The sequence below is a fragment of the Xylocopa sonorina genome, chromosome 13 (assembly GCF_050948175.1).
Source record: "Xylocopa sonorina isolate GNS202 chromosome 13, iyXylSono1_principal, whole genome shotgun sequence".
Classification (NCBI taxonomy): Eukaryota; Metazoa; Arthropoda; class Insecta; order Hymenoptera; family Apidae; genus Xylocopa; species Xylocopa sonorina.
Window position 1 is genome coordinate 3,256,416 of NC_135205.1, and position 24,894 is coordinate 3,281,309.

The 24,894-nt window shown below is 33.2% G+C and overlaps 8 protein-coding genes across 11 annotated transcripts; 5 read left to right on the forward strand and 3 right to left on the reverse strand.

Annotated features, from left to right (window-relative positions):
• Positions 1–45: 45 nt before the first annotated feature.
• Positions 46–1,787, reverse strand: LOC143430225 (protein C3orf33). 2 transcript variants are annotated; one of them, XM_076906291.1, is made up of 6 exons: positions 1,663–1,787; positions 1,138–1,269; positions 1,009–1,068; positions 736–937; positions 573–679; positions 46–499 (listed from the first exon to the last, which is right to left on the reverse strand). In XM_076906291.1, the coding sequence occupies exons 2-6, from the start codon at positions 1,210–1,212 to the stop codon at positions 236–238; spliced, it is 708 nt and encodes a 235-aa protein (XP_076762406.1). In that variant the 5' UTR covers positions 1,213–1,269; positions 1,663–1,787; the 3' UTR covers positions 46–235. The 2 variants fall into 2 exon arrangements, with proteins under 2 accessions (XP_076762406.1, XP_076762405.1); XM_076906290.1 differs by lacking the exon at positions 1,663–1,787 and having other exon boundaries at positions 1,138–1,320.
• LOC143430223 (uncharacterized) lies at positions 1,596–3,498 on the forward strand. 2 transcript variants are annotated; one of them, XM_076906287.1, is made up of 4 exons: positions 1,596–1,774; positions 1,848–1,941; positions 2,022–2,245; positions 2,526–3,498. In XM_076906287.1, the coding sequence occupies exons 2-4, from the start codon at positions 1,906–1,908 to the stop codon at positions 3,310–3,312; spliced, it is 1,047 nt and encodes a 348-aa protein (XP_076762402.1). In that variant the 5' UTR covers positions 1,596–1,774; positions 1,848–1,905; the 3' UTR covers positions 3,313–3,498. The 2 variants fall into 2 exon arrangements, with proteins under 2 accessions (XP_076762402.1, XP_076762403.1); XM_076906288.1 differs by lacking the exon at positions 1,596–1,774 and having other exon boundaries at positions 1,843–1,941; positions 2,007–2,245.
• Positions 3,360–20,274, reverse strand: LOC143430206 (RNA helicase aquarius). The gene is made up of 15 exons (XM_076906248.1): positions 19,577–20,274; positions 18,867–19,503; positions 18,601–18,779; positions 8,427–8,540; positions 7,615–7,718; positions 7,402–7,513; positions 7,110–7,323; positions 6,989–7,037; positions 6,682–6,917; positions 6,197–6,584; positions 5,835–6,083; positions 5,406–5,763; positions 5,076–5,332; positions 3,857–4,991; positions 3,360–3,776 (listed from the first exon to the last, which is right to left on the reverse strand). Exons 1-15 carry the CDS (start codon positions 19,658–19,660, stop codon positions 3,549–3,551), a joined length of 4,344 nt encoding a protein of 1,447 aa, XP_076762363.1. The 5' UTR covers positions 19,661–20,274; the 3' UTR covers positions 3,360–3,548.
• Positions 9,724–15,323, forward strand: LOC143430221 (G-protein coupled receptor Mth2). The gene is made up of 7 exons (XM_076906280.1): positions 9,724–9,963; positions 11,807–12,065; positions 12,325–12,620; positions 12,713–12,791; positions 12,876–13,036; positions 13,126–13,363; positions 13,443–15,323. The coding sequence occupies exons 1-7, from the start codon at positions 9,912–9,914 to the stop codon at positions 13,633–13,635; spliced, it is 1,278 nt and encodes a 425-aa protein (XP_076762395.1). The 5' UTR covers positions 9,724–9,911; the 3' UTR covers positions 13,636–15,323.
• On the forward strand, positions 15,940–18,656 carry Mthl5 (G-protein coupled receptor Mth-like 5). Its single transcript, XM_076906278.1, has 2 exons — positions 15,940–17,034; positions 17,143–18,656. The coding sequence occupies exons 1-2, from the start codon at positions 16,230–16,232 to the stop codon at positions 17,793–17,795; spliced, it is 1,458 nt and encodes a 485-aa protein (XP_076762393.1). The 5' UTR covers positions 15,940–16,229; the 3' UTR covers positions 17,796–18,656.
• A 105-nt stretch (positions 20,275–20,379) lies between the features above and the next one.
• Positions 20,380–21,513, forward strand: Smug (Single-strand-selective monofunctional uracil-DNA glycosylase). Its single transcript, XM_076906289.1, has 3 exons — positions 20,380–21,009; positions 21,070–21,219; positions 21,284–21,513. The coding sequence occupies exons 1-3, from the start codon at positions 20,398–20,400 to the stop codon at positions 21,392–21,394; spliced, it is 873 nt and encodes a 290-aa protein (XP_076762404.1). The 5' UTR covers positions 20,380–20,397; the 3' UTR covers positions 21,395–21,513.
• Positions 21,381–22,125, forward strand: LOC143430228 (tRNA-specific adenosine deaminase 2). Its single transcript, XM_076906294.1, has one exon. The coding sequence runs from the start codon at positions 21,520–21,522 to the stop codon at positions 22,030–22,032; it is 513 nt and encodes a 170-aa protein (XP_076762409.1). The 5' UTR covers positions 21,381–21,519; the 3' UTR covers positions 22,033–22,125.
• A 93-nt stretch (positions 22,126–22,218) lies between these two features.
• Positions 22,219–24,237, reverse strand: Ttll15 (tubulin tyrosine ligase-like 15). 2 transcript variants are annotated; one of them, XM_076906277.1, is made up of 5 exons: positions 24,046–24,237; positions 23,239–23,935; positions 22,752–23,166; positions 22,458–22,662; positions 22,219–22,397 (listed from the first exon to the last, which is right to left on the reverse strand). In XM_076906277.1, exons 1-5 carry the CDS (start codon positions 24,082–24,084, stop codon positions 22,299–22,301), a joined length of 1,455 nt encoding a protein of 484 aa, XP_076762392.1. In that variant the 5' UTR covers positions 24,085–24,237; the 3' UTR covers positions 22,219–22,298. The 2 variants fall into 2 exon arrangements, with proteins under 2 accessions (XP_076762392.1, XP_076762391.1); XM_076906276.1 differs by having other exon boundaries at positions 22,752–23,935.
• Between the last annotated feature and the right edge of the window lie 657 nt (positions 24,238–24,894).

A 24,894-nucleotide genomic window follows, 5' to 3' on the forward strand; every position in this document is an offset into this window, starting at 1 on the left:
TATTGTTTTTTTTACTTTCTAAATGAGAGAGATATATGTTAAAACTTTTCTTCTTGAAGAAACAAAATAAACTGCAAACACAGTATTAAGTACTTGCTAAATGATGTTTTCGCATTATTTTATACAAATATTTTTATTATAATATAATAATATATATGCCAGCCTTTTTAATTCTGTATCAAGAATAAGATTCAGTACTAAGCAAGCACAAAATCATACATTTAAAATCTTATGTTCAAATATTAAGTCGTCGTGCTATAAATGTAGGTAATATGGATTTCATTTTTTCATCTAAACTCTGTTGAATTCTCCATAATAGAGTAGGATGCTTAACAAAATGCCAGTGTCCATTTCTCTTACGTTGTGCCCATTTTTGTGCTCTTATCAAACGCTTCTGATAATTTAAAACATCTTGATCCTTCATCATTATTTTTAAAGGATCTTCTTTTGCCACAGCAAAGCCAAGTTTTGTCAATTCTTCACCAATCTGTATACGTTCCTATATAATTTTTTGTTATAAGTTTATATGATCCTTCTAGAAAAAAGTATGCAAATCCAATAATTGTTTTTACCTCATCTTGTTGCATAGATACTATACAATTCACATAATCTTTTTCTTTAGTTAAAGGTATGAAACTTATTTTCTTCCCATTAACAATTGTCTGCAACCAGCTGATACCTATAAATAAACACTATCTAAAGTAAGATGCTGTTAAATATTTAATCAATATTTACCATTATTCGTTACATCGAGGCCAGCTATTTTAATTGGTAAATATTTTTTGCTGTTTAATCGTGGCAATGGTATCAACGGCTTGTGATCAACGATTAGAAGCGTATCGCATCTAAATTCTATATACTTCACTATACCTTGAAGCTGAACTTTTTTGTGTAAAAAACGAGATGGTATACTGGACGGTTTTCTAAATTTAGCAAACTGAAGATATGATTATAAAAGATATAAAACATTGAGCTAAATGAAATAATAAAGACATGTGAGATACATACAGGTTTGATTCGATAAAGTGCAATTGCTAAACTTAAACTAGCAATTCCATAACTGAAAACCTGAAATTAAATAGATATGGTTTTAATAGATTCAGTTGCATGTAAAACAACGTTTAGGTTAGAACATACCTTCACCGTTTTGGCATCGGTTTCGCTAAATATTATAAATCTTTCAAAAGTACTTGACTTTTTCTCTGGCAGCATTTTTTTGTACTCGTATTGCTTTCTTATTTTTTAAAGAACACAGTGTATATATAATAACTGAAACACGATCGCATAAAAATATCTTACCAAATATATTTATACATTTCGATGATCGTATTTAATCATCGATATTTTTACAAATTCCCAATTATTAAAAACCCTTCGATTATTAATACAAGCATATTGTTTGCGTACAAATTTTAACTTCGCAATACATTAAATGTCAAAAGATTCATTTCTTTACTTAATAAAATGTATTTTTCATAGAAACATTAGCTTAGTAGAACTCAACACAAAATAGTTCATATTATAGTAACATCAATAAACTAACAGAAGAAAGTGAAATACACGACACATCCTAAAGTTTTATCAGTTTTTCGTACATAAATGTGGTTACATATAATATAAACATTCATTTAGTAAACGTAAATCAAACCTTTTTACACATACTTTTCAATTTACTTTCATTCTTCACTTTCGTTTACCCATATTTACACGTGCTGACATGCGTGAGTCAGTATTCCCTACTGACATCGTATCTGAGCGACGTTTTCAGACGAAGGTACAAGGAAGATCAATATATAACAAATTCTTCAACGAATACATGTATATATATGATATAAAAATCACCGTAGACTAATAATACAGAAAAAGAACAATCGAATAACCAACGATTTACGGTAAATCGTAAGAATGTTTCGCGACGGCCAATATCTGGAAGTAATCAAGGTATCTCACATCACAGCTGTTAACAACTGTCAATAGACGTTCTTGTCTCTACACAAGTAAAACAGAAGCTGTGTTCGTAGGCTTCGGATAATTATTTAGCTACGGCTATTGTTACTGTTCAGGAGAAGACGATCAAAATGAAAGAGAAAAAGGTTTCGACTAACAAGTGGCTTAATCTTGAAGATTGGGCTGCATTGTACAAAATTTTGGAGAAGGCAATTTTGCGCAATGTTCACAGGGAAGGCTCGCATCAGGATTTTAAGAAATGTAAATGGAAAAAATCTGCCCGCCAATTCGATGTCACGTAAGCAGCATTGTTTTACGTTTGATCCAAATTTTACTTAAATTGTTTTATAGCTAGTAGATGTTATATTTATATTTATTGATATGAAACAAGAGTGTTTATTTAATATACAATCGTATGAATTTTTGGTGTTACATATAAGATTATTGCTTTAAATCTATCATCTTTTTGATAAAAGTATACCTGTACATCAATAGCTATATCGCACGATATTAAATAATTAAATAATTGTCATTGTTAGTTATATATATATACACAGATATTTTTGCAAATCGTATAGATATTCATTTGAGCCATCAGAAAATATTAAAGATGTTACGTCATTACCTACTATCAGAGTAAATGTATCGCCTACGAAAAAAAAATCGGTCAAATTAGAATCGCACGAAACAATATTAAAAAAGGAAGAAATATGCAGTCAAGCGACTGAAAAGATGCCCGAAAAAACATCCAATTACGCACACCGAAAAGATAATGGTAACGCTTTATTGAAGAATAAATTAGGAGACAACGATGCAATAATGAAGCCGTCAAATGATATAAAAAATGATAAGAATAAAAGATATTTATCGATTGATAGCTTAAAAAATGATACGTTGGAAGAGTACGTGCCAGATGCACCAATTACGAAAAAATTATGCGGAAACTTTAACTATGTACCAAGTAGGAAGAGTATGTTGGAACAAACCCAAATATCTTCAAATGAATACTCGCCTATGATATCGGATGATAGGAATATACCGGATATAATACGATATATTCCGAATTCTATAGATTCGTCAAAGATATCTTACGAAACTTACGAACCTAGTACTAAAAGTGTTATAAATAATCCTGAGGAATACGTTCCGAATTCGAAAGGAATCAAAGCTTCTATCGAAGAATATCATCCAGACTTTACCAGTAAGACAATGAAATTCGATGATAGTTATGTTCCGTCACGCGTGCAATTAATTAATGAAAATTCGAAAAAGTTATCAGAGGGGCACAAAAAGTTACAAACAGAAAAACACATGCCAAGACAAATACATACACTGATGAAACGGAATATGAATCTGTTTACTTGAAATATTTAAAAAATGAACGCACGTATGTATAAGAATCTCTTAAATATAAGAAAATCAGAGTATGATGCTATTTCTAATACATCCAAAATAGAAGCAACTTTTAATTCTACTACGATATTGTCTAATAGTATGTTGTTGTATAATAAAAATATAATTTTAATAAAAAGATCGTATTTTCGATAAAAATATTCGTTTATTTTCCTCATTTTTGTTTTCTCATTATGTGAGTTTACCTCTTAACGATCATTGTCTTCACTTTCTGAAACTGAATCTTCTACTAAATTCTTAATTAGTTCTAATTTTGATTCTTTATTTTTCGGTTTGATACTTTCCTGTTCATCCTCCAGTTGATTAAGCTCTTCATCATCTGTATCATCATCTGCTCCAGGATGAGCAGGCACTTTGTGAGATGGGCTACTGGGTGTCTGAACCATACCTGGTTTCTGCCATGCTTTTTGTGACTCCTGTAGTTTATACTTAAATATTAGATACTACCTCTTAATTATTTATTATTTGTATGGTATTATGACAAGTTTCAACTTACTTTCATACCACTAACTTTTTCAATGTAATAATCATAAACAAATTTAGCCATATGTGGCATGTCTTCAATTTCCATTGGGGGAACAGATGGAATAGCATCATTAAGTCTGTCTGTGGGGTAATGTTCCTGAGGAAGTAGTTGCAGTTTTAATGGCCGTTGCATTAATTGAGCAAATGCGGGTGTTAATTCAAAACAATTCTTAAAAAGGGACACTCTAGCAAAAACGTAAAGGCCTAGTCGTGCTCTTGACATAGCAACCACTAAACGGCGCGCATCTCGTAAGTGACCCACAGCACGAGTTTTCACTAGAGACAGTAATATATAATCGTTTTGCTGACCCTGATATTTGTCAACTGTTGTTACTTTGTTTGGTCGACCTATTAAAGGATTACTAGCGCATCTTATATTTATTACGTCTCTTATTAAATGTTTTTGTCCATTGTAAGTGGTTAGTATACTAATTTTGTCGGCTGGATAACTCAAAAGACGCATGTACATGAATACAGCTACGCAATACTCAGCTTCAGCGAGATTTTGATAAAAGTAAGCACTAGGTTCGCTTTCTCCCACTCCATTGAAATCTTCAACGTTGATAAGTTGAAAATCATATAAAAATCCAGCATTTGCTATTAAGTACTCCGAACTGTTTTCCACGTGCACGAGATTACCCAACTTCTTGTAACGCCAATTGTATAGATTACAGATACTGGGCCTTGCACGACCTTGGCCGTCAAGATCAACTGTTGGTACACCCAATCTAACAAACCTAGCGAACAGGGATTGTTCCATATTTGAATACTTCTGAAAAGCCATATTCTTAATAACTGGCGGTAGCTGATGATGATCTCCTATCATTATCCAACGTTTTAATCGATTATATCCATCTTGAGGATTTTGTAGTAATAATGGTATAAAAGTCTCGATTTCTAAAATTTGAGCAGATTCTTCCATGAGGATATTGTCGTACTTGAATCCCATGTCTACAAGTTCGCGTCTTTTAAGAGCAGCATGAGTGCAAGTCATAGCAATGACTTTTGCTTCTTTTACTAACAAATACTTTGATCTGTCTAAACCGGATCGTAACAATTCGAAAGCTCTAAACTCTTCTAATTGGGCAAAAATTCGTTCTATGTACCTACAACAACGACATTTAATTAAAATTTAAATACATATTGTTCATATTAAGTCCTCATTTTTTTTTTTTTTAATATAAATTTACCGGAAACAACTTCGTGCTATTTCGAAATCTTCTTCAAAAGTATTACGTTTAAATAATGGTTGTGGTGCATTATCAAAAAATTTGTGGAATGGAAATTCTTCGTCTACAATAATTGCATGAGATGTGCTGTTTCCTGTCCCTTGTCTTTGTTTAATTCTAGCTTCAAAGCGCTCCCATCTTGTGAGTATTTGATACATAAAGAAGTGTCCTGCTGTTTCACACGTGTAAGCTACATCGCCTTTTACGTTCAAGGACTCCTGTATACATGAAGAATACTTTAAACATGCAAATATCATGTAGGTATGCAGACAAGTATCATAAGCTTCCAACCTGTAACCTTTGAACTTCCATCAGAAGATCTAACCGTTTGGCTAATACGTAGTTAACTCTACCGTATCTGCTGAAATCTTTTTCTGTTTCTAATGCTTCCTCTCCATGACCAAGACGTAGCAAATGCCTTTCGTCAATGTCAAGCGCCATAATTTTTTCAAAAAGTTGATTAAGAGCCTGATTTGAATGCGTAACAATAAGCGTTCGTTGATTGGGAAAATTATGATACAGATTCGATATGATTTGAACAGCCACATCTGTTTTTCCAGTACCAGGTGGACCTACGACAAGCGTTAGCCCCGGTTGCATTCCAGCACGAATAGCTTCAACCTGTGTTGGAGTAAAAGGAATCTGATTTCTGTAAAAAAAATTATATATAAGATATGCAACCGTCGTTTCACTAATCGGTAAAAAAAGTTTTCTTTGTACCTTTTTGGTTCATTGGCTTTATAAGGGCCTCTACTGGGTGGTACGTGAGGTTCTACTCTAATAATTTTCCTTATTGGTTCGTTGTTATGTTTGGTAAGTACATCTTCGAACGTTAAACGAAAAGGTCGTACTAACTTCGATTCATCAGAAGTAGAAACTATAATCTCGTGTTGAGGGAAACTAGACTTCAAATGATTTATATCAAGGAATGTGTCGTTGAAATCCATTGTCGCAATTTCATTTGGCATTCTAAAAAATATTTAAAAGACATAAACAGATGATATACGTAGGCCGGTAATATTATTTTACACTAAATTAATTCAATCTGTTAGTTTGAAACACCTTATATGTATTTAGTATACCTAGCGTAACGAGCCGCACCAGGATCACCGTATCCAAGAATTATGTCATGAAGCCAATCGGGAACGACACATTCTGTATTCATAAGCTCTCTTATCGTTTCTAGAACTGCTTTAAAATTATTCTCTTTGGGTTTACGCCTCATTATGATATTAAAGCTCTCGTACACATCCTCGCCACCGTGACTTGCATTATCCATATCTATTCTGTATTGATTACAATCTAGCCAGACTCTATACGTTCGAGTATCTCCAGGTAGAATTGGCCGTGGCTCAGGGCCATCTTCTATTACTCTGCCGTTTGAGTCTAACATGCCTTCAACTTCACATCCTCGAACAGTTGTTAATCCAACTTGTGGGACGAAAGGTAGTTTGTGACTATATTTCGTACCTGTATGTTTTTAACGAGGTAAATTATCGAATTAATCATTCATTACAATTGTATAGAATACAATATTGCATAAACGAATTGTTTGAGATAATCCTACCTATTGGATTTTCTGGCTTAACTGTAATGAGAAAACAGACATCATGCTTTCGAAGGTTCTCCCATTCGGATTTAATCTCTTTACGAACACTCAAATTTATTGTGACATCAGCGCGTACTCTAGACGGTCTCTTTTCGCCTATATTGGGCTTTGCAACTTCAACTACAGCAAACTGTGTGATAGGCTGGGCCATTCTAGCCCAACCGCCAAAATAGACACCACCATCTTCGGCTCGCCTACATGAAATGAAAAAATAATCAATAAATACTTGAGTCATTTCTATTTGTTAAAAGCAAGGCTGTCTTACCAGGGACTTAATCTGCTTACAGCATCCTCAATGTCTTGTCGTATTTCATCTATAAATATTCAATGTGGTTATTCACTACATTATGTAACTGCTTGGTCGACTGTGATTATTTTACACATACATGTTGATTCAAGACGGAAAAGATTGAAATTCCTCAACAAATAATCGTGCAGGGTTAAGAATTGCAGATTCAACTTCGGTAGAGCCAAACAGCCTTCGCCGGAAAAATATTCAGTCGGTACGATACTTTCATTCCAAATAATTTCTTCTGTCGGATAAAGTGGCATTTCGTTCAGCTCCTCTAGTTGAGAGGCTCTACGTTCATGACGTGAGATCTGAAATTAAGATATTTACGTTATTCACGATCTTATGTTATCCTCTTATTACTTTTTCAACCGTTTTATTCAACTTACTAAAAGTTCCCGCAAAAATTCTATATCATATCGGTACCAATTTTCTTCTTTCTCACGTTCCTCTGATGGCACCAAATTTAAGTAGCTAGCAATCGATCGCAACTTCCCTTGACTGAAAATTTAGACAAAAAAGAAATTGTATAAGCGTATAAATTATTTGTAATTCATTGAAAACGTATAAAGTAAATGAGAAAAGGAATATGATAATGTTACCTGAGCAATCCGAAATGTTTGTAAAGAGCCTCTCTCGTATCCACACTCGCCACATTCGCTAACGCAAAGCCTCGTAAGTCCGGGAACTTTGCAAACACTGCTTTCTACGCAGAATTGAATTTCATGTTAGTTTACGTTTTCGTATCTCTTTTTTTAAATATATTAGTTGAGTAGTAGATTTTAGGAAAAAGGGAAAGAAACAATGATGGAGAAAAAAATAATTTTTTAGAACAGAATTCTTTAGAATTAGAATGTGCGTCGTTTCAGCTCGTTTTAGTCATGTGTTAGTTACGTAAGGAATTAATGATGAACCAAAACCATAAGCCTTGTTTTCACGTTCAAATTAATTAAAAACTAATTTAAGAATCTGCTAGAGAGAAAGAGAGGAATGCTAGCCGTGCATCCTTTTTTCATATATAGGATATTCCAAGTGTAATTTAGCAATCTACAAGGTCTTAATCTACAGACAAAAACACGAAGAAAATGTGTCTCAGTTAATGCTTTGTTACAAGTTGTAGACAAATATTATGTATATAAAATAGGTAGCAATTAAAGTTTTCATTATATTACATTATTTTACAGTCATGTTTTGGATTTGTTAATACACGATAAAAAAATCTGTAATTACGTAAACACAATGATATAGTCGACTTTTGTGTGCTGTAATGAAAAATGCATCACCAGATTTTATGCGTACAGCATTCGTTTCTGGCTCTGTAATAAAGCGTTTACTCATATTTTATACAACATCTCTGCTTATTTTTGCCTATAGATTAAGCGGTCGCAGTGTTCAATACAAGATTATTTCATACCTGAAGCGATGTGATTTTCGTATAATGCAGTTGTGTCATATCGTGATCAGTGAGGGGGTCGCCACTTTCTTCATTGATTTCAAATCTGGCATAAAATTTCAACATTTCTAATAACTGTAAGTAGAAAATGACAAAATATTGTTAATATTTATCTAGCGAAGAAGCATGTTGATTATACGAGATATACGTCATACCATTACTGCCAATCAAGCTGTAATACTTTAAACTATTTACAGTTTCGAGTATCGACTTTATCGCAAAATGAATTCATTGTTTAAAGAAGTAATCATGACTACATTATACGTGGTGGAATTCTTTCGACAAATAAAAAAAATTTAAGTACAAATTAATATCAGAATCATGTGTGAATGTAAAAGGAAAACATTAACGTAACTTTATATTGTCAATTATGGATTAAAAAGAAATTAGGATTAATATTGTCTTATAATTCGTTCAAATTGTTTCAGATATTTAAAATATTAATTAAACTAAGGAAAGCAATGTTGTGCCTCGAGTTAATCTAAAGCTAAGGAACGTACAAGCGACAACTGATGACGTGACAGTAATGTCGCTGATAATACCTATGCTTGGCAATAAAATTGCTATTAATTTTAGCCGTAGACTTTGAACTATATCAAATTGATTTTTACGCATATGATTAAGTAAAAGAGGAAATAAAGGATTCGATATATTCAATGTTAATTAATTTTATAAGGCTGACGAGAACAGAGGAATGCATCAATGGTTAATCTCTTATTAGTCCGCTGAAAAAGTGGCATCGCAGTCATAATAGTGGTACAACGAACCAATTCAACAAGAATCCACGATGAGATAAAGAAACGCTGAACATAGCTGTTGTGAATTGTGAGCTACCAGAGTAGGGAGAGGATCGCACTATACTGTGAGCATGGTACGTACGTTGATCCAAGATTATTTCAGTTCCACGCGAAACGCAAGTGTGTCGACGCGCATCGTTGTTTGCCATTTTTTCAGGGTCTTAGTTTTATACGTAATATATTTCTAAAAAACATTCATTCACAAAATGAATAACTAAACCAGAGGTGATTGTTTTTCTACGGAGAGTCGATCGAGGAAAGCTTTATATTTTCTATCGTCATTTTTCTTTTAAAGATGGAAGTGCAAAAAACAAAGATTTATCATCTTTAACTTCAACATCGAATAGCCCAAAAAAGAAGGGAAGAGTAAATATAATATGATATGAATTGTGTCAGAGATCGATTCAAAGGTCATTAGACAATGTAAATATTTTCCCGAGGACTGATTACAACAAACAATTAAAAAGTTAATAAAGATAAGATTCAGAAATTCGAGTTGATTTCTGAGCAAAGAATAAATCAAATTGACGTGAATGTTAGAGTTTTAAACTTGTGAACTATACAGATCAGTGGTGAATTTTCGTGAAAATAAAGTCATTTTGCAAACAAGCGAAGAACAAAGTAATGCGGTAACAAAAGTCAAAAGATAATGTTGTTAAATATGATACATAGCAGACATTCGGGCATGTTGTCAAGTAAAGGTATGTAAACCTTTAAAAACTTTTTATTATTTGCGTATGCTCGTACATAGATTCTAACTAGATTCATTTACTAAGAACTACCATTTACTAAGGAAGTATTTACTGCATTAAAAAATTAGATGCGTACTAATATAAATTTGGTATAATTTACTGGAGAATTTTGATTACGATATATTTTTAAACATGCAGACATGCTTATGTTCTGGGAAATTTTCAATAAATTATTCTATGAAATCGCTAACCGTTTATTCATGATTCGAGAAAGATAGGTGCAATTTGAGGGACAACCATCAGTTATACTGGTTGTAGAAACACAGTAATATTTTTTTTGTACTGGTTATGTGAAGAACTGTAAAGGACAAGTATCAAGACAAGAAACAATAAAAAACTAGAAATGATAAATACACTCTGTATGCGTTTGAGATATTAATGATATAGGAAACGTGATCGCACAGATAATCGAACATTTTTATGTTATAAATTTTCAGACATGAACTCTTTTATGAAATTATTTCTGAAGAAATAAGAAATTCTACAATTCGATATTTTCATTCATCTTCGTACCACACCGAGATAATCAGTCTTAACGAACAGCGCGTGCAATCGCTATAACATCTATAAAACATTCTTGAAAAGAAAATACATGGCTACTGTATATATATATATCAGTTGAACTATATACAGTTGAACTAAAGTGATACTAAGTAAAGTCATATTTCCCAATGAACGGCTTTCTAATAAGCCCTATACTTCGTTTTTATACCATCAACGTATTAATTTTAATTTAAAACGTATCATTAAATAATGCCTCTATTAATATATATATATAAATAAATGACCAAGATGAATAGTGTACATTGTGTTAAGTAATGCGTAGAGTACTTTAAATAGTACTCCATTATGAGATGCTGTGACGGGATAAATTGGATTAACCGAGATAATATCGAGGTAATCACGAAAAAATAAAGCACTACGTATGGTGCACGTGAGTCAATGAAAAAAGGAGCAGCCTTGCGTATGCAGGCATTGAACGAAGCCAAGGAGAGCATAAAATGCACCACGCTGACAAAAGCATCCTTTCTTCTTTTCAGTGTGATCATTCTATAGTGTTCGAGCATATGTACAACTGACATTAAATTAGATTACCACCGCCGAATTGTGATTCTTAAATCTCTACATTTTCCTGATTGAACGTGATTTCGTAGAAGAAATTATAATTATTTTTGCAACTAATAAACTCTTATCGAGAGTTAATTGTTTTCAGAAATATATTGTTTATGTTCTCTTCATATGATTGCGCTTGTCAGATAAAGACGCCTCGACCTATAAAGGATATCAAGAGTAAAAAATATCTTTACCCTTTCCTCCTTTGTTCTATTCATTTATCAGACTCGATTCTGTGTATTATTAACAATTTCATCGTTCCACTGCTCAGTACATTACTAGGTCGATATGTACACACCACTTATATTCTGATATCAGAAGTAAAGATAAAATATTGGAAATCGCTGTGGTAACCGATACACACAAAATCCATCATAAGTCTACAAGGTAGGCAGGTTGCTGGAAATACAGAACGTGACATCCATCACGCGGGTTCGAACTAAACGAGGATTCCTTCACATATATACTATCAAATATATAAATGTACACATGTGACCTTTTAAAATTTTCTCATATATACAGGAACGACTAAAAATCCCAAACGACTCCTATAGATTGCGAATAAATCATAATATCAATATAGGCGTGTTGTAATCTAATTTATACAATTCCATTTTCACGAGTAATAACAATTTCATGATGGATATGTGATTAAGAACAGTTTTTTCTTCTCTTTCAGAATTATTATGGATTACTATCCTGACATGCATGATCTCGTCGAGTTGGACACTCGACGTCAACTGCTGTCCGGATGGTATGATGTGGTCGCGTGGAATGAATTGCTCCGATGATACAAAAGTTCGTTTGGAATGTGAATTCGGTGGTTATCTAGTAGATCCCGATTTTCTAGAGAACGATAAATTCATAATAGTTGAGATCTACGGAGAAACGTGGCTACAATTCGTGTCAACGAATCATGTCAAAATACCAAGCAGTAGGTAAGCGATGTATTCTGATTCAATATCTTCCTAAACTTTTTGTCTACTTGAAAGAGGTCCTTCTTATTTAAGGGTAATCTTCCTAATTAGCATAATACAAAATTGGCTAGTCTGGAGTATGTATGATATCTACCTTTTAATTTCAAAAGTTTGCCTTCTGTTCTCCACATAGAATATTCAGAAACAAGATCTTGCTTGTATTTATCTTATCTCGATCCGTAAAATATCTTGTGAACATTTGATTTCATAAAATTTCCAGTTTCTGCGTAGCGAACCGGAAAAATAGTAGCTCACAAGTCGCTATGGTGTGTTTCGATGCCCAAGAAGCCACTGATTCAATAACGTGGAAGAGTACATTATTCTCCATCCTAGGCATTATATCGGTCGTATTCCTGATCGCCACATTGGCGGTCTATGTCTTATTGCCAGAATTAAGGGAGATTCAAGACAAAGCGATGATGGCTGCAGTTACATCGCTGACAGTCAGTTATATCATCCTTTCCATTCTAAATTTGAGATATAACAAAGATGATAACGATATTTGCATCACTTTAGGTACAAAATAGTAGCCTGCGATGCTATACAATAATGTTCATCCTTTATGTTTTCGAATCAAGGACTAATAATTCATTTTATATTGTTTTTAGCTTTCATTTTATATTTTGCCTTCATATCAGTTTTCTTTTGGTTAAATGTCGTTTCCTTTAACATATGGAGAACAGTTTGGTAAGTTCGATAAAAATATTTCTACAAACCAATGGTCTGTCCAGGATTTATTCCTCACATATTTTTACGATGCTCTTCTTCTAGGTGCAAACAATTTACAATCACAGATAAAACGCTGTTTAACATTTACTGTATAATCGGATGGGGTGGGCCAACATGTTTCTTGGTAGTAAGTCTGATTACTCATCACGTAGATGGAACACACTTGAAACCCGGTTTCGGGCTGGAAAATTGTTGGTTTTACGGTAAAATTGATAATTATAAAACTTGAATGACCTTCGATAGCTTTTCAATACCATTATAGAATAATTAAAGTTAATGTCTTGTGTTACAGGTCCTGCAGAAACGTGGGCGTACTTTTATGGGCCGATCGCTATTTTATTAACATTGAACATTATCTATCTTGGTTTAACCAGCTGGCGATTGTGGCATGAGTATCGTGATTGTAACGGAAGTAATTTACGAGCACTTCGTTTTAAATGTCTGCTTTACGTCAAACTGATATTCGTTATGGGCATCACATGGATCTTTGAAGTGCTCTCATTCGCTGATCCTACTAAAAATGATTTGTGGTAATTTCCATCCCGTTCTTATCCATTATTAATTAGAAAAATGAATCATAATTCTTACGACGTTTTCGTTTTAACATAGGATACCAACGGATATTTTGAACTCACTACAAGGATTGATAATATTCCTACTCTTAGTCGCAATGCGAAAACGTGTCAGAAAACTGTTAGCAAAAAAGAGGCCTTGCGGAATCAGTTTTCCAAAATCCTGGATAGCCTATGAAGATGAAGAATGCGAGGAGGTGCTACCTGAAGAAGTTGAATTGTCGCAATAATGCTAGTGCTTATGCGAAGATTTTTTATTAGTAAGCTAAAACACTCAAACGTATAATCTTTTTTATACTAGCATTTTCGATTAGTTTAATGTAGGGAGAGTGTCTACATAAATTCAAAATGTGGACAGTCTTGGATAGTCTTGTGGTTACTTCTCACATAGTCACTAAATAACGCTTCAATTTACGGCTGTACTATATCGCTTCCACCGACTATAATGAGGATGAACGACGGCCTACATTACAATTAGTATGGAACATAATACTCTCATACTGTTCGCCTAGTCTGAATACTTTTAACATTATTAACATAGTGTTTACAATCTCGAAAGAATCGTCACAACCATTAACGTAATGGTATATTATTTAAGAATCTCTATTAATGTTATCAAAGGACAAATATCATGTGTCAATTATTGCACGAATGGCGTAGATTATGAATAGTGTATCAAATAAAAAAGGAGAAATCAGTGCTTCTCGCGTAGGTACAATCAAATGCATCAATTTCAACGACTCGTTGTGGTCATTTCGTGGATGTAATGTTTTCCTCAGGAAATGCCCGTACCACACTTCTTTATTCTGATGAATCGACACAGTACCACTTCCGATGGAACGATTCATCTTAAATCACTTAGCCTTATGACGTATTTTAATTAACAAGTACATGTTAGTCGACACGTACCACGCTTGTTGTAATTACGTGTGTCAAAGCATATGTTATATTCATTTTCTCTTTCCTAAAACGTGGCAGGTTGAAACCAAAAAATACGAATTGTAATGAAGTAAACGGAAAAACATAATGCGATAGAAATAATAGCATTAGGTAATTGCAATAGATTATCTTATAAGTTGACTTCTCTATTAATTTATCTTATAAGGTAACATGAAATACAAAAAATAGTACTAAGCTATACGATTTTGTTTGCCATGTATATTGAAAGAAAATATGTTTTAAAGGTAATAGTGAATCATACAATGAATTAAATTTAATTTTTCTTCAAATGTGGCTATTTAGTTTTACATAAAAAAGAATTAAAAAATGCTCGATAAACATAGCCGTAGTAGAATTGCATTCTTCATAATATAAAGCAATTACAACGATTAAACAAGGCAATGTGCGTGAGCAATCAATTAGCCTGTTCGACACAGACGCGACAAATCAGTATGCTACAAAGAAACAACAATAATATATACTGAGTGACGACCCACACGCTACTGTGAGTAATAGTTTTATCGAGTGAACAAATGACAATTTATAATATTATCATGTGCAACGCGACACTTTGCACGCCAATGGAACAACGTATTACTGATCGATATTTTAGTTATCAAGGATATTACAGCGAAAGATGCAAAATCCTTTGAAGTATAGAACAGATTGTGGAGAATTTCAAAATAAATATATTTTTTGTAATGTAATCCATAATATAATAGTATAGTCTAATACCTATATAGAATTGATGATGAGGAAGACATAAATTTTAATTTAAGAATAAGTAAAATTTGTCGGAGGAAACAGATTATTTATAAAAATCTGTTCATTTTCGTTTGTAGCAATGCAGTTTGTAACTGTGGATTGATTCATTCTTTGTAAAATATATATCTAAGTTCACGTATATACGTATGCATGTGAGAAGTAGTTATATGAAGAAACGTGTAAGTAATAAAACTATCAAAGCATAAGTCTTTAATTGGTGAATTGACGTAGAAGGAAATTTTGTACCCAATTTTTCTCTAGAAAATGATGACGCATGATAGATTTTCCACTCATATCGTATATAAAATGCATCTAATCATTCCAGAAATTATTATGTAGTAGTTAAGACGTGTTTCATAAACAAGATTTATATACTGAAAAATTAAAGTGACAAAAAAAATAGAAATGAGAAACGAGAGATAAATTCAAGGACGAGGCGATTGTATAACACAGAAAATGCTTGTCCACAAAAGAGCAAAACAAGAAGCGCACGTAAATAAGATACTGACGGTGAAGTTATCACATTAGCGCCGCAATAAATCATTAAAAATAATCATGTTACAAATACTACAGAATACAATTGCAAGGCTAACTATACACGATATTATCTAACTAAAAACACAAAAATCACCGAAAAAATACAACAAACATTTATGTAGAATGAATGAAAAAGTAAAGATGGATATCAAAGTGGGGGACGAAGGGAATGATGAGACAGCCGTGGAGAAGGGGAAAAATGAGAAAAAAGGAGTAAGCGTGTCGGTTGTGCGAGTGAATAAAAGTAGAGGGGGGGAGAGAGCGAGAGAGAGGGACAAAAAAGATAGTGCAACAGAGAATGGAAATGAATAGGATGCGATGGCGGCTGGTATGGCAGGGGTAGGTCTCGCTAGGCGGGTAATCCGCTGGCAGCATTGGCAGGTATGGCGATGAACACACACGGGAAATCCATCGTCGCCTTGCGATGAACGAGTGAATAACAACGCCCTCGAGGTAACCGTAGCCCTCGCGAAATCGATCAGGAGCAGACGTTAACTCTGCAAAGACGAGAAGTTGGTTAGCGAACCAGAACCAATGTACGGAAACAAAAACACGAGAGTAGGAACGGTGTCGATTCGATGACATGTATTATCTCGTGAGTGTATTACTTATTACCATCAGTACACTAGGGGCCAATCTTCCCCGATTCGTCCACGCGAGCACCGACAAAAAGCCGGATTTGATTAGCGTCGCAAAGTGTTGCGAGCCCGAAGAACTTCTCGTTGATGACACGTGCACGCCATTGACGGGAACGAACGAAACGGAGTGGCGACCAGAATTCGTGGAGGAGAAGATCAACGGTATTTCAAGAAACAGAGCAGTTGAACCGATTTATCAGCTGAAAATTGGAAGACCTAAGTGTCAGCCTAACGAGCACCAATGGAACGTGTATCATTATCGATCGGGCGAGGATCGCCTTGCGATATTGACCTCTGGCGTTTTGCGACACTATACCACCGATTTGACAAAGAGAAAACATGAGCACGATAGTAGTTACGAATACGATGCTATGGATTTAATGGATGAGGATGACCTCGATACATTATCCATACATTATGACTACCCATTTGGACATTATTGCGCTGACAAAGCAATTTTGAGCAGAGATCAACTAGTGGCGACGTACGCAATGATCTGTGTACCTGATGTAGTTGTCGGATGGACCGATACGAATTACTTGATGAAACATGCAATCGATCCCACTTTTCATGCGATATCAATAGCCAGTTACTTAGTTGTCGCAATTATGTATTTTGTTCTACCACAACTGCGTGATCTTGTGGGAAATATGATAACTAGCATGACTCTGTGCCTTATAGCTGGTCAATGTGCCTCAATGGTCAGAATCTTTACGGAATTCGGTAATCACGTTAGTTTCATGATTGCCGGTACGAGTCACGCAAAATATTCGTAAAAGAAAATTAAATTTCAATTGTATTTATGCATAAGATAGTTTCGGTTGAAAAGGATTTAAACAATGGAAATATTTTTTTCAGATACGGTCTTGTATGTTTCGCTGCTAGCTGCATTTTTCTGGCTGAGCGCCTTGGGTTATTACGTATGGAGCACTTTCCGTTCACGAAATGTATTTTTAAGAGTAACTGACGGTAGAAAATACTGCTACTATTCTACATATGTTTGGGGTTCAACAATTTGTATAGCAGGCGCCGCGATTTTCGCACATTTCGCCTTCGAAACTAATAAACCAATTGTTACTGGAACGATGTATCCGCCTCAGGAAACAATTGGTTGGCTTGGCATTTTCGTATTATTTGCATCGATCGCTTGTACAATAATGGCCGATTTATGCTTCGCGTTATCGACGGCAAACAGAATAAAACGAATGAGCACGTATGGTCGAATTCATCACAAAATGAAATACAGCTTTAGGATGTTCGTTTTCTTATTTGCAATAATGAGTATCGGTTGGTTATCGCTACTGTTATCGCGGCTGAATTACGAAGCATTAGAATATTGCCATATTATTATTAACTTGCTTCAAGCAATTTTAATACTATACGTTTGTGTATTTGGGCAAAGAAGGGTTACATTCTTACTTGGTAAAACATGCAATTGCTGTAATTCAGGGGAAAATATCGAAGGACTTGATTGGGGCGAAGAAATGACTGCTATCAACGCGGGATATTAATTTTATAGACAATTATTCTATGACTGAAGATAGTAGCTTTCTCCCACATTTTTAAATTAACATATCAAATAGGATCAAATACTTTTTATCAATTTAGAGCCTTTCAGTAGTAAAGAGAATTTCTGCAGCAATTCCTTATAATATAGATAAATGCATAAAACATGTTTACAGTGATTACTTTAATGGAATTACATATCTCTCATGATTTAATACTAGGAAATATGCGACTTATGAAGACAAAAAAGGTTGTGTGTTCAAATATATCAATCTTGAAAAAATGATGGAAAGTTGATATAATGATATTGGATCATAAGAATTCGAAATATCATCAAAATTAAATTATTTTAGGAAAACATGATATATCACTTTTTCTCAATACTTTTAAACATAATTTAAAATACCTATTTTAAATATGCATATATATTTTACACGTGAATATATACACATTTAAAATATTTAACATTTATATTTATACGTGCCTTGAAATAAAGTTGCCTTGTAAAGGTATACACCTACTGGTGTAAAATATTGAATTAATTTATCAAGTAAAATATATAAGTGAGATTTCATAAATACTGTCATTGCATTTATCACTTTTTGATACAAATATCATTAAGGAATTTTTTATTATTAAGATATTCATGTAATATTTATATTTATATCGACACATGTCTTTTGTATAAATGATGTATCGGTTTCAATATACCGTTAAATGTGTAACTTAGTTATCTTACTATAAAATAGTAAGTCTTATTTTTTGTCCACAATTTCTACCTATACCAAAAAATTTTATAATGTAACATACCTGGCCGAACAAACCACCTTCAGGACGATGTAACAAATTTGATAACTGGCACCTCACTACCAAATGACAATCATCCATCACAGTATTAAAGAAACGTCTAGTTGGTAACAGAGCTTCCAAATCTATTACTAATTCAAGAAACCTTTCACAATAACGCACTTTGTCTGGTAAAAGTGGACCTGTTGGAAAAGATATATCAAATTTGTAATTGTTCATCATAATCAAATCATACAAAAGTAAATAGACTCCATTGTGTTATAGCTTACCTTCTTCTGAAATGGTTTCCAATATTGTCATAAATTTTATCATTAGTCTATGTAAAAATTTCCGCTCCCATTCTAACTTCTCTTTATGATCAGGATCATCTTTTTTCCTAATGATTTTCCAGTACTTTCTCCATTTTGGATATTTTCTAAATTCTAATTCTCTGCGACCTTGCTGCAGTGATATCCACATGGATAATGATACTAATCTTTTTACTTCTTCTCTAACTAATAATACTTCCATGGAATTAAAACAGTGATTTAGAAAAACAATTAATGCGGTTTGTTCCTTTAAATCAAAGTCCATTATGCTCTTTTCAAGACATGCCTCCAGAACTTTTTGGAAAAATTCTGGGAAGTATTTGGGATTCTTTTCAAATGCTTCCCAAACTTGAACGCGTTCTCGAAATTTTTCATTAACCATAACAACGATGGACATAGTATGAGCACGAGTTGCCATTTTTACTTCATAATTGGGCCACAGAAAATTTTCTAAGTATTGACTAAATTCCAACATCATGATTCTTCTAATGGAGAACTTAGATGCACATATTTCTTGCACATAAATGTCTTCCACTATTTGAGAATTAAATGGAAGATGCGAGTCCGTAGTATGTGGTGCCCAGTATTTATTAGCAAGCTGAAATAAGTATAGAATAGATGAATGTGAAGAAAGAAACTACAGTTCATAGAAAAAATTAATTTAACAATACCTGTGTTATTCGATCAGCGTTAATCTGTTCTACTGTTGGAGCAGGATTATTACTTTTAACCGTCGTGCCGTTTTGAGTTTCCATGTTAATTTTTATTAATTACTTAATGTTCATAATATATAACCTAAACCCCCCAATCCCTAAACTATTAAGGCTAAAAATGAACCAACGTTATACATAAGAAGTAGGCTATATGTTTGTGTAAATTTGCGTAATTATTACATGTCATTCATTTTACTTTCTCTTTAAATAAATCTTACACACTATAATTATTTACACACATTCACCAACATTTTCGTGTACACGATTATCTACAAAACTTTTATAATTTCATAGCGCCTAGATTCACAGTTGTTTATTGGTGAAGTAAGACACCAGTCATTGCTAAAGGTTAAGGAGAAATCTAACCCACGTGTATTCAAAAATGAAAAGAGGAATATGATTGGTTAAGTACGTATTTGCCACTGTCAATTAATTTATTATTTTACCTACAATTATTTGCTAATGTAAGATAAAACAGTATAGATTTGTTCATATGTTTCTTCTTTTCAAACAAAAGGCGATCGCTGTTCTTCATGCTTTTTACAGCATCACAGTTTTCTTTGTCCTTTCATGATCAACGGTTATTCCTTCACGAATCGAAAAGACATAACTTGAAGCACTATGTATGAACGTCTATCATAAATGAAAGTGTTTGAAAGTGTTTTCGATATTGTAATAGTTTATCGAGTTTTTTATCGGTATTTCTAGAAATAATAAAAATTATATGGTAATAACTTCCAGAGGTGTCATAACACAAAACATTTGTTTAATAAGTGGTAATGTCTAATTCTAAAAAGACTAAAGTAAGACGTGGTAGTGATATAGATAACGTTAATCCAAAAAGAATGAAAATGTCAAATGAAGATGATGTAGAAGCAGAAAATAACAGTACAGTTATAAATAATGCAGTAGTTGAAAACATTTCTGAACAATTACTATCATTGGAACGTAACTTGGCCATTGAATTAGGGAAAATCACATTCCGTTTGCCAGTAGAATATGTTTATAGTCCACTTGATTATGCATTTAATATACATACTATGTATGTAAAAAAATATTGTAATACTACCAAAAAAATGTTGTTCCTTGGTATGAATCCGGGTCCTTGGGGTATGTCCCAAACTGGTGTACCATTTGGAGAAATAAAAATGGTTCGTGATTGGTTAAAAATTTGTGGACCGGTTGGGAAACCCCCGAAAGAACAGCCAGATAGAAAAGTAACTGGATTTGAATGTACACGTAGCGAAGTCAGTGGGAAAAGATTATGGGGTCTTTTTCAGGAATTATGTGGGGAGCCAGACAAATTTTTTGAACATGCATATATACATAATTATTGTCCTATTGCATTAATGGATAAGAAAGGCTGCAACATTACACCAGCAGAAATAAAGGCAATATCCAACTTTTTCTTATAATTATATTTATATATTAAATGTAATGTATTTTTTTAGGGTTCGGAGATAAAGGTATTGCACAGTGCTTGTGACAAGGCCTTAGCAGATACAATTAAGATTTTAAAGGTTGAAATTGTGATTGGCATTGGAGGATATGCAGAGAAACGAGCACAGCTTGTAGTTCAATCTGCTAAACTACCTGTTAAGGTAATTATAAAAGTTATGCTTACAATAGATTTAGAATCACATTTATAAACTTTTACATGCTTAGGTTTTGTGTTTACCTCATCCAAGCCCACGTGCAAGAAATAATAAAAATTGGAATGAGAAAGCGACGCAAAAGTTAAGTGAGTTTGGATTACTTGAATGGTTTACAGCTTAAAACCGAGACTCATTTTTATGCTAAGATACAAAAGTACTATCTAAGAATCATTTTTCTATCAGTACAAAGTTTTTCTGATTATTTTTGTAAGTGATTAAGTTATTAGAACAAAGAAAAGGGAGACAATGAATAATTTAAGTTGGATGAATATTGCTTTACAAAAGGCAAACGATTCATTGAAAGCTGGGGAAGTTCCAGTTGGATGTTTATTTATATACAATAATGAGATCATTGCTACAGGTAACAATACAGTTAATAAAACGCGTAATGCAACACGACATGCGGAATTAAATTGTATAGATCAAGTTTTAGAATTTTGTGAGAAAAAAAATATAAACTATAGAGACATTTTTCATGATATAGACATTATTGTTACTGTAGAGCCATGTATAATGTGCACATCTGCATTATATCAACTGCAAGTACGCAGCATTATATATGGTTGTGCAAATGATCGCTTTGGTGGCTGCAATAGTGTTTTTAAAGTACCTAAACTTTATGAGTCGAAAACAACAATTACGGGCGGCATTAAAAGCGACGAAGCAATGATTTTATTAAAAGAATTTTACAAAGGTACAAATCCAAATGCACCCGAAGCAAAGGTAAAAAAAAATTGTAAGAAGGATATAAACTTATAGTACTTTTATTTTTTATTTAACTGTAAATTATTAATAAAAAATGATTTTTAATTTATTTTAAATAACATGATATCTAAATAATGAATATAAACAATTTCTGACAAGAATCGGAACAGTATTTATATATGTTACTTACCTATTAATAATTTATAAATTCAGTGATACATATGCTCAATGGTACAATATTCTTTATATATATTAATATTTTATACCTGTTTATAAAGATGTAAGGATTTGTTTGAAATAAATTTAAGAGAAATGCATATTTATAAACACCATGAATTATCTAATTCACATTTGCCTTGATACCATCTAACAAGTAGTTGATTTCTTAAAGTATAATCTTTTAGTATCATGCCCTTTGTCTGGAAAAAATCGTATTTATGTATAAATAATATTAATATTTGTATAAAAAAGAAACTTACTATAGGAGGTGGAAAAATTCTCTGGAAATCCATTTTATTTTGATGTTCTAAATAACTTTGAGACATAATCAGCTTGGTTTCTGGTGTAATACATGGACCACAAAGCTGGCATTCTACTCGAAAACAGTCATTACATTCTACACAAACTTTTGGTAAAACCATTAAATTTTTATCAGCTACTTCCATTTCTTCTTCTGCCTTACTTCTAAAATGTATAAACACACATAAAGTAAATTTATTGCATCGATACTTCAAAAAATCTATAATTTATTTGTGATGGTAGATTTATATGACCTTATTTTTAAAGAATCTTTTTTTATTTTTTGTGCAATACCGATTAACGAAAATAAATTGTATATAACTTGTTCGTAAAGTAATTGATTCGGCGGATAATGGGCCGAAGACAAATTTGGTGACATATTTGCCTCCATGATATAAACATTCAAATCTTCATCGAGAGCAAAATCGATTCTGATTAATTCGAAGAAATTTCTTCCATTCCCAAAACGATGTACAGCTTCTTTAATGTGATTTTCCTTCGACAAGATAATTTCCTTGATTGCTTCGCGTACTCCGTTCCAGACTTTTTCAGGATCTTTACCTTGCGAACGTACGTATGCATCGAAAGAGTCCTTCATCGAAAATTTCAATTTCGTATAATATGTTTTCAACGATGGAACATTCCAAATTGGCAAGTAATCATCGCCAACTATATATTTATCCAAAACTTCAGGATCGAATGGATAATACTTTACGGGACAAAATCTGAAGAGGACATCACCTTTGTACATGTATATTCTAAGGGGATCGATGGACGTGATTACGGTGTATATACCAATATCAAATTTGTACCCGTCCACAAGGTATGGTCGTTGTATAAATTCTTGCATAAATGCTCCAGTTACCGTAGTGTTTATCTCGCTCATACTTTTTATGCTAATACCTCGATGATCGTTCGATTTTTGTACAAACATTTTCTGAGGATGTTGTTCAACGTATCGAAAAAATTCTTTCTGTTGTTCTGGCATTTTAAACGCTGGCAACATATAACGACTTTCCGTTGTTGACAAGTCTACTTTGTTAGTAATGTATCCGCAACCGGGAAAGTGATTAACACGTTGATGAGTTTTTAACTTATTTATGTGAGAGCTAAGACTTCTGAATGGATAATCGTGTGCCCACAGTAAATCCCAATTATGTGGATCATCGGTTTGTTTGAAGCCCAAACGTTCCAGTACATTAAATACATGTTTTAAATAACTGGTATCATTACTTTTCGTGTATATCCGGTACAATGGAGTCTTCTCTCTTATCTCTGGTACCTTTATTTGCGGCTTAATTAAATCTTCTTGATACCGTAGAAGTGAAAAAAATAAATGATACGAAATTATTGCTCCCACTATAAAGCATGTACAAAATTTTACAAGCGTTTTCATTTTCAAATTCATCATTTGAGTATAGATCGTGCAACCATCATCCTGCAAAGATGTTAGATCCAATTTTTAAATAGTTCATACCAATTGATTAGAAGATAATTCGCTTAAGCTATTATATGATTAAATTCTTTAACTGTGCAATGTTTACAAACCTGTTTTTGATCCTTTTCCTGTTCTTTCTTATCTGACATAGTTGAATAACCGATTCGACTACCATTTGTGACTGTGAGTCCACGAAGGAATACGATGTATTCGAAGCAGTGAATTGTAGTCGATCAAAGTACCGTTGTAATGTTTCCCGCTATATCTATAGCTACCATTCGCCTCTCAATGAAAGTAAACTTTCAAGACTGTGGTTTTTACACACAAGTCATGTATTATGCGCCCTATTTTTTAAAACATTTTATATGTTTTTATTATTTTCTATAAAAGGACGGTGAGATTACCTGTTTCTATGTCTTCCAGAGAAATAAGTATTTCATTATATTTATTATAGTGAATATTTTAAATTCATATGCACATACCCCAACACAACTTTGTCACAGTAAGAGCACTGTGATGTCACTTGCGCCGCGTGACATTGAATATTTATATTATTTATAAATAATGCATATTATTTGATGTTACGCGGCGCAAAGAACATTACAGTGCTCTTACTGTCGCAAAGTTGTGTCGTCGAGATGTATATTCCAATAATTTTATTGCAATTTATTGTATATCTTAGCAGTTTTATTGTAGTTTATTGCATATTTCCCGCTTTAGAGGTAAGAGAGAGAAAGATATATAAGAACGCTATAAGAAAGAGTGAGACAGATGTTACCTACACTACTCGAGAACCACTGGCGCCATCTCTGTGAAAAGTGCTGAAACTGGTCGCTCAGCGTTATCGACAGCGAAGTGAACTACTAAAACACTAGCGCCATCTCTTGGAAGGTCGCTGAAACTAGGTCGGTAATTAGTTTCAGTACTCTCCATAGAGATGGCGCTAGTAGTTCTTCAGT

Coding starts and splice junctions, on each gene's coding strand:
- LOC143430225 (XM_076906291.1), bottom strand. CDS start 1,212: ATGCTGCCAGAGAAAAAGTCAAGTACTTTTGAAAGATTTATAATATTT. Junction 1,069..1,137: donor CCGATGCCAAAACGGTGAAG/GTATGTTCTAAC, acceptor ATTTAATTTCAG/GTTTTCAGTTATGGAATTGC. Junction 500..572: donor TATCTATGCAACAAGATGAG/GTAAAAACAATT, acceptor AAAATTATATAG/GAACGTATACAGATTGGTGA.
- LOC143430223 (XM_076906287.1), top strand. CDS start 1,906: ATGTTTCGCGACGGCCAATATCTGGAAGTAATCAAG. Junction 1,942..2,021: donor AATATCTGGAAGTAATCAAG/GTATCTCACATC, acceptor CTGTGTTCGTAG/GCTTCGGATAATTATTTAGC. Junction 2,246..2,525: donor GCCCGCCAATTCGATGTCAC/GTAAGCAGCATT, acceptor CAAATCGTATAG/ATATTCATTTGAGCCATCAG.
- LOC143430221 (XM_076906280.1), top strand. CDS start 9,912: ATGTTGTTAAATATGATACATAGCAGACATTCGGGCATGTTGTCAAGT. Junction 9,964..11,806: donor GGGCATGTTGTCAAGTAAAG/GTATGTAAACCT, acceptor CTTCTCTTTCAG/AATTATTATGGATTACTATC. Junction 12,792..12,875: donor AACATATGGAGAACAGTTTG/GTAAGTTCGATA, acceptor CTCTTCTTCTAG/GTGCAAACAATTTACAATCA.
- Mthl5 (XM_076906278.1), top strand. CDS start 16,230: ATGTATTATCTCGTGAGTGTATTACTTATTACCATCAGTACACTAGGG. Junction 17,035..17,142: donor CGTTAGTTTCATGATTGCCG/GTACGAGTCACG, acceptor TATTTTTTTCAG/ATACGGTCTTGTATGTTTCG.
- LOC143430206 (XM_076906248.1), bottom strand. CDS start 19,660: ATGGAAACTCAAAACGGCACGACGGTTAAAAGTAATAATCCTGCTCCA. Junction 19,504..19,576: donor ACGCTGATCGAATAACACAG/GTATTGTTAAAT, acceptor TACTTATTTCAG/CTTGCTAATAAATACTGGGC. Junction 7,324..7,401: donor AATTTTTGCGGGAACTTTTA/GTAAGTTGAATA, acceptor TCTTAATTTCAG/ATCTCACGTCATGAACGTAG.
- Smug (XM_076906289.1), top strand. CDS start 20,398: ATGTCTAATTCTAAAAAGACTAAAGTAAGACGTGGTAGTGATATAGAT. Junction 21,010..21,069: donor TTACACCAGCAGAAATAAAG/GCAATATCCAAC, acceptor GTATTTTTTTAG/GGTTCGGAGATAAAGGTATT. Junction 21,220..21,283: donor CTGCTAAACTACCTGTTAAG/GTAATTATAAAA, acceptor TTACATGCTTAG/GTTTTGTGTTTACCTCATCC.
- LOC143430228 (XM_076906294.1), top strand. CDS start 21,520: ATGAATAATTTAAGTTGGATGAATATTGCTTTACAAAAGGCAAACGAT.
- Ttll15 (XM_076906276.1), bottom strand. CDS start 24,084: ATGTCAGATAAGAAAGAACAGGAAAAGGATCAAAAACAG. Junction 23,936..24,045: donor AGGAAAAGGATCAAAAACAG/GTTTGTAAACAT, acceptor ACATCTTTGCAG/GATGATGGTTGCACGATCTA. Junction 22,663..22,751: donor AAAGATTCTTTAAAAATAAG/GTCATATAAATC, acceptor TATACATTTTAG/AAGTAAGGCAGAAGAAGAAA.